The 7500-nt window shown below is 36.7% G+C and overlaps 1 protein-coding gene across 1 annotated transcript in view; it reads right to left on the bottom strand.

Annotated features, from left to right (window-relative positions):
• LOC135113092 (uncharacterized) overlaps positions 1–7500 on the bottom strand; it is a 39824-nt gene that overhangs the window by 18914 nt on the left and 13410 nt on the right. Inside the window, exon 3 of the mRNA XM_064028120.1 lies at positions 547–624. Coding sequence (XP_063884190.1) covers positions 547–624 — 78 coding nt within the window. The remainder of the gene's footprint in view (positions 1–546; positions 625–7500) is intronic.

Here is a 7500-nt window from a genome sequence, read left to right on the forward strand (position 1 = left end):
AGATTAGGTTAGGTTAGGTTGGTGAAGTGACACGGGTTTTCAAGGGTGTTTTTTTTTTTTTTATGGTTCTAGTGACAGATTAACAATATTTCTGCATTATTAACAGGAGAAACACTCGCGAGAACCCAGCAGCTCATCTATGTGGCCTTTGAAAGTAACAGTGGTGAAGTGACACGAGTTTTCAATGTTTTTTTTACGGTTCTAGTGACAGATTAACAGTTTCCACATCATATACAGAAGAGACTCGTAAAAATTCAGCAACACATCTTTGAAAACAGTCGTAGTGAACTTATAAGGCAACACAAAGAGCCGAGTGTAAGAAATAGGATCTAATTGCTTAAAATACCAGTTCGCATCAGAGAATTGAGTATAATTTAATATAGTCTAGTATAAGTCGATGTGAGGCATTAGAACGAAATATAAAAAAATAAATAAAAGACTCTATAAGATAACTAAATGAAAAACCACCATTCAGTTTTGTATAGAAGGCACTGATTGATAATATAAGGCAATTTAAGACAGTATAAGTGGTATAAGGAGGCGTACCTGGAATCTATCATCGGCAGAGTAGGTGTGGTGACCTGTGGTGAGAATGTGCAGGTCACGACTCCGCAGCCACGTGACCTGCCGGGGGGAAGTCAGGTCACAGTTAATAAGGGAGGAGACATGGTAGCGAGAGTTGAGGGGGAGGAAAGAAGGAGTGGTAGTGATGATACGGGTGGTAGGAAAGAGTGATAATTAAAAGAAAGAGGAAGGAAGACGATAAATGGGAAGGGAAAATATAAGGAAAAAGGGAAGTTATTGAGGAAAATGTAAGGAAACGAAAAGAAAAGAAGGAAAATGAAAACGAAAGTAACGGGGAAAAAAGGGAGGGCAAAGAAAAGGAAGAATAGAAATGACGATAACTGGAAGGAAAAAAGGAAATTAAGGAAAAAAAAGTATAAGGAAAAGCAAAAAAAGTAAATGAAAATGAAAACGAAAGTAAGGCTGAAAAAGGAAAGTAAGGAGGGAAAAAGGAAAGTGTTGATAATTTAGAGGAAGAGGGAGAATAAAAATAAATGGAGGAAAATATAAACAAAAGAAAAAAAAAGAAAATGGAAAAGAAAAAGAAATGATTGGAATAAGGGAGAGGAGGAGAGAAGAATAGGAAAATCGTGATGATTAAGAGGAATAAGGAAAATGAGAATAACTGGCTGCAAAAATAGAAGAGAAAGGAAGGAAGTGAAAGAGAATAAATAAAATGAAATTGGAAGAAAGGAGGAGAGGAAAAACAGGAGAACTAAAGAACCAGGAATAAAGGAAAGGAAGTAGAGAAAAGAAATAACCTAAGAATATATATATACCAATCAGAAGAGGAAGAGAAGAGGAAGAAGAAAAGGAGGAGAAGGAGAGATGGTGATAAAAAGGAATATGAAAGAAAAGTAGCAACAAAAATCAATATCATTCTCTCTCTCTCTCTCTCTCTCTCTCTCTCTCTCTCTCTCTCTCTCTCTCTCTCTCTCTCTCTCTCTCTCTCTCTCTCTCTCTCTCTCTCTCTCTCTCTCTCTCTCTCTCTCTCTCTCTCTCTCTCTCTCTCTCTCTCTCTCTCTCTCTCTCTCTCTCACCATTACCCTCCCATTAAGTAAATTACAAGAGGTTTCCCACTTAAGGGACAAAGTTTGGCCCTAAAAATTTTGGGGAAACTACGAGATTTATGAGAATTATTGGTATTTTCCTGTCACCGATCTGTCTCCTCCTCCTCCTCCTCCTCCTCCTCCTCCTCCTCCTCCTCCTCCTCCTCCTCCTCCTCCTCCTCCTCTCCCACTAAATAGCGTCGTAAGTGCCAATTGCTCTAATGTTGTTTCTTTTTCCTTTGTGTTTCCTCCTCCTCCTCCTCCTCCTCCTTCTCCTCTTTCCGTCTTTCTTTCTTTTCTTTCTTTCCTTTCTCATCCTCTTCCTTCCTCCAGGTTTTCGATATATTGATTTTTTTTTTGGTTTTCTGTTTCTTTCTTTTCTTTTTCTTTCTTTTATTTTTTTCTCAGTTTTGTTCTCATCTTTCTGCTTTTTCTTCTTCTCTTTCACTTATTCTTCCTTTTTCTCCTCTCTAGTCTTCCTTCACAGTGTCATATTACTACTACTACTACTACTACTGTTGTTAATCTTTATAGTCCATTATCGTCTTCCTCCTCCTCCTCCTCCTCCTCCTCCTCCTCCTCCTTCTCCTCCTCCTCCTCCTCCTCCTCCTCCTCCTCTAATACGAGCGCTCTTTCGTCTTTCCGCTTGTCAACTTTATTTGTAATCATTGTTCGTCTGTTTCTCCTTCCATCCATTTATCTATCTACGAGTATCTATCTATCTATCAGTTTGTCTATTTATCCATCTTTCTCTCTATCTATGCTTCTGTCTATCTGTGAATTTATTTTTCTTCGTTTTGTTCACCTTTTCTTGACAAACTCGAAAATATTCAAGAAAGTCTGTCTGTTTATCTATCTTTTATCTATCTCTGCTTTTGTCTATCTGTGTATTTATTTCCCTTTTCATTTTGTGCACCTTTTTTCCCTGACAAACTCGGAAATATTCAAGAAAGTGTCTCCTTTTATTGACCGTTAATGAATTACTGAGTTTCGTCCGACACATTTTTGAAAATACGAAAAGTTGTGAAAAGTTTTTGTTCGTCAATTTTCAATGTTATATTTTATTCATTTATTTATTTTTTTATTTTATTTTATTTTATATGTAAGAGGTAGATATCAAAATTAACTCTCTCTCTCTCTCTCTCTCTCTCTCTCTCTCTCTCTCTCTCTCTCTCTCTCTCTCTCTCTCTCTCTCTCTCTCTCTCTCTCTCTCTCTCTTATGCAATTAGAGGTGAAATATGCATGTGTTACAGTGTTCTCTTATCTCTTTCTCTTTACGGCATCTAAGAGAGAGAGAGAGAGAGAGAGAGAGAGAGAGAGAGACACCTGACCTAAAGATAAACAAGATAATTACCTTGCCTAGCTAACTTCACCAGGTGTGTTTCCATCTAATTAGTTTACCTGTTTACTGTTTCCCTTGTATTTCCCTTCCCCCTTTCCCTCCTGTACTTTCCTTTGTTTTCTTTTCCCTTTTCCTTCCCTTTCTGTGTATTCTTTCCTTTCTCTTCCCTTTTTCTTTATTTTTTTTCTTATTCTATGTGTCTATTTCAATTTATCTATTTCAGTTTTTGTGTATTTTCTATTTTTCTTCTTTCGTGCCGTTTTCTCTCTACCATTCCTTCTCTCTCTCTCTCTCTCTCTCTCTCTCTCTCTCTCTCTCTCTCTCTCTCTCTCTCTCTCTCTCTCTCTCTCTCTCTCCTTCCCCTCTACGTGTGTTTTATCTATTTCCAACGACAGGTAATTAAGTAAACCTCAGGTAAATCTCTCTCTCTCTCTCTCTCTCTCTCTCTCTCTCTCTCTCTCTCTCTCTCTCTCTCTCTCTCTCTCTCTCTCTCTCTCTCTCTCTGTAATTAATGAAGGTCAAATATTTCGTTGCGCAGTTAATAAATGTCAATTACGTAATAGTAGTAGTAGTAGTAGTAGTAGTAGTAGTAGTAGTAGTAGTAGTAGTAGTGGTAATCAGTATATGGTGGTGGTGGTGGTGGTGGAAGTGAGGGTAGAAGTGAGAGAGAGAGAGAGAGAGAGAGAGAGAGAGAGAGAGAGAGAGAGAGAGAGAGAGAGAGAGAGAGAGAACATAAGCAATCACACCCAGTCATGCATATTTCCTTCATCTCCCTCTCTCTCTCTCTCTCTCTCTCTCTCTCTCTCTCTCTCTCTCTCTCTCTCTCTCTCTCTCTCTCTCTCAATTTTTGAACTATTTCAATGTCCATCCCTTTCAGAAGCTATATCGAGGCACTCAAAGCCTCTCCCGGGAAATTTTGCCCTGAAGTTGCGTGAGCGCGTTAAGAGGCGGTTGTCAGGTGTCGTTAGTTTGTGAAGGAAGCCCAAATGACCACTTATTGCAGCCTTCTTTCTCTTCCTCTTCCTCTTCCTTGTCTTCTTCCTGGTTCTCATTTCTCCTCTTTTTCATCGGTGCCTTTTTCTTCCTTTTCTTCCTTTTCTTCTCCTTCATCTTCCTGGTTTCTTTCGTCTTCCTCTTTTTCCTTTTTTTTCTTTTTTTCTTATTCTTGTTTTCTTTTTGTAGTTGTTGCTGTTGTTGTTGTTGCTGTTGTTGTTGTTAGTAGTAGTAGTAGTAGTAGTAGTAGAAGTAGTAGTAGTAGTAGGAGTAGTAGGAGTGGTAGCATTATTATAGTAGTAGTAGCAGTAGTAGTAGTAGTAGTAGTAGTAGTAGTAGTAGTAGTAGTAGTAGTAGTAGTGGTGGTGGTGGTAGCAGCAGTAATAGTAGTAGTGTTCCTCTTTTATTTTTGCTATTCTCCTCCTCCTCCTCCTCCTCCTCCTCCTCCTCCTCCTCCTGCTTCTTCTTCTCCTCCTCCTCCTCCTCCTCCTCCTCCTCCTCCTCCTCCTCCTCCTCCTCCTCCTCCTCCTCCTCCTCCTCCTTTTTCTCTTTATTCTTCTTTCCTCCTCAGTGATCGTATGTTATTTTTATTGTTTGTCGTTATTGTTGGTAGCAGCAGCAGCACCACCACCACCACCACCACCACCAGCACCAGCAATAGTAGTAGTAGTAGTAGTAGTAGTAGTAGTAGTAGTAGTAGTAGTAGTTTTAAAGGAAGTAATAGTAGTAAGAGAAGCAGTTGTATATATGTTACAGAGAGAGAGAGAGAGAGAGAGAGAGAGAGAGAGAGAGAGAGAGAGAGAGAGAGAGAGAGAGAGAGAGAGAGGGTTTCCAGGAACAATTTGTAAAGAATCAAGACTTTTTATTTCAATTGTTTGCTTCGATTTCAAGCGATAATGTATTTCTCTCTCTCTCTCTCTCTCTCTCTCTCTCTCTCTCTCTCTCTCTCTCTCTCTCTCTCTCTCTCTCTCTCTCTCTCTCTTGGCAATATTTCTCGAGTTGTCTTAATCTATTTCTTTCTTTTCTTTCTTTTCCTTTCTCTTTTCTTTCTCTCTTTTCTTTTCTCTTCCTAATCCAATTTCTATGCATAGTGTGTATATATTTTTAGCGTGTTTGTGTGTGTGTGTGTGTGTGTGTGTGTGTGTGTGTGTGTGTGTGTGTGTGTGTGTGTGTGTGTGTGTGTGTGTGTGTGTTTGTGTGTGCATGTGTATTATTGTTGTTGTAGTTGTTGTTTCTGTTATGGCTCCTGCTGCTGCTGCTGCTGCTGTTGTTGTTGTTGTTGTTGTTGTTGTTGTAGCAGTAGTAGTAGTAGTAGTGGTAGTAGTAGTAGTAGTAGTAGTAGCGGTGGTAATAGTAGCAGCAGCAGCAACAAGAACAATAATAATAATAATAATAGTGTGTGTGTGTGTGTGTGTGTGTGTGTGTGTGTGTGTGTGTGTACCTGTGTGTGCCCGTGTGTGTGTAGTCACTTACAATTGAAGTAAACTCGCACGATTTGCATACTTATGATATAGCTATACACTTTAAAAATATTAATAGTTTATGTGTGTGTGTGTGTGTGTGTGTGTGTGTGTGTGTGTGTGTGTGTGTGTGTGTGTGTGTGTTTTAAGCGTTTATTGCCAAGCCAGGGTAGGAGTGTATGAATGTATAGTTGTGTCATTTCATTACTAGCATTGTATTTATTTATTTATTTATTTTATTTATTTATTTTTTTAGTGTACTTATGATTTGGTGTCTTTTTTTTATTTATTTATTTATTTTTTTTTTGTGACAGTCATCTGCATTTACATTGGAATTTGTCCGGGGTTATTTTGTGGCGTTTATTGTTGTTGTTGTTGTTGTTTTTTTATTGTTATTATTTTTTTATTGTCCACATTGTGTTTATTGATTTCAGTGTTCCTGTGTTTATTGTGTGTTTTTTTTTCCTTCGTTTGTTTTTTATTTTTTTGTTATATATGAATAGATAAGTTAAAATATTGTCCAGTTTACGATTTTATACATGTGTGGCTCTTTCTTTTCTTTATTTCTTTCTTTTCTTTCTTTTTACACCACAGAAAAGTTTAAATCCTCACTTATTTATTCATATCACATAATTCAACATCTTTCCTTTCATTAGTATCTGTGAGAAGAAATTTTTTGTTATCTTCTTTTCTTTCTTTCTTTCTTTCTTTCTTCCTTTCTTTTTTTCTTTCTTACACCACTTGGAAATCAAAATCTTTCAATTATTCATATCACAAATGAGAAGTTTTTCCTTTCCTTTTTTTCCTTTCCTTTCTTTTTTTCTTTCTTTATTTATTTATTTACATGTTTATTTATTTATTTACTTCTCTCTCTCTTTCTTACATCACTTGGAAATCAAAATCTACTCTTAATTATTCATATCACAAATGAGAAGTTCTGTCCCTTACTTTCTTTCTTTCTTTCTTTCTTTCTTTCTTTCTTTCTTTCTTTCTTTCTTTCTTTCTTTCACCACTCGAGAATCAAAATCTTCCCTTCATTTAATCGTATGACATAAATCAACATCTTTACCTTCATTAGCTCGGGTGAGAAGAAGTTTATGTGCTCAGCGAAAAAAAAAAAAAAAGAAGAAGAAGAAGAAATTTGAATCTTTTATTGTGAGTTTATGAGCATTAGCAGTATTAAGTGTTGGCTGTTTTGCCGGTGCTGTTTCAAGCTGCGCGAATAAAGTCATATTAGTTTAACATTTTTTTTTGTATCTTAATTTTGTAACGTGCCTAATTAAAAAAAAAAAAAAAGAAAAAAAAGAAGAGGAATTTTTTTTTTTTAAGTTTACAATGTGATGCATTATTTATTTATTTATTTATTTATTTATTTTTCGTTATTTGTTTATTCGTATCCGTTAAAGTCTCTATGTTAATAATCTTGTATAAGAAAAAGATGGATCAGGAGGAGGAGGAGGAGGAGGAGGAGGAGGAACTGAAGCAGAAGAATGAAAAAGGAGTAAAAAATGAAGTAGAAAAATTAAGAAGAAGAAGAAGAAGAAGAAGAAGATTATGTGCCCCGTAAAAGCAATTAGGATGTTATCAGCTTAGGAGTTTACTTGTTGTTGCTGTTATTTCCTTCCCCTAATTAGCTTTGTGTAAGAAGATGAAGAGGAAGAAGGAGGAGGAGGAGGAGAAGAAGAAAAAAAGAACAAAAGAACAAAAAACAAGAACAAGAAGGCAAGAACAAGATCAGCAAGAAAGAAAACGAAAACTAAAACAAAACAAAAAAATGCTCAATAAAGAAAGAAAAACAAAATTTACCGTTTTGCGAATCAACATTTCTCTCCTCTTTTTCAAATACTTTTCAACACCAACAAACAATTTTCATCATCACTTGCATCTGCTCTCTCTCTCTCTCTCTCTCTCTCTCTCTCTCTCTCTCTCTCTCTCTCTCTCTCTCTCTCTCTCTCTCTCTCTCTCTCTCTCTCTCTTCCACCTTGAGAGTAATAGTGTTGATTAGGTTAGATTAAGTTAGGTTAGGATACGTTAAGTTAGGTTAAGCTAAGTTACGTTACATTACGTTAGCTCAGGTCATGTCAGTACTGTG

This window comes from Scylla paramamosain, chromosome 25 (genome assembly GCF_035594125.1).
Source record: "Scylla paramamosain isolate STU-SP2022 chromosome 25, ASM3559412v1, whole genome shotgun sequence".
Taxonomy (NCBI): domain Eukaryota; kingdom Metazoa; phylum Arthropoda; class Malacostraca; order Decapoda; family Portunidae; genus Scylla; species Scylla paramamosain.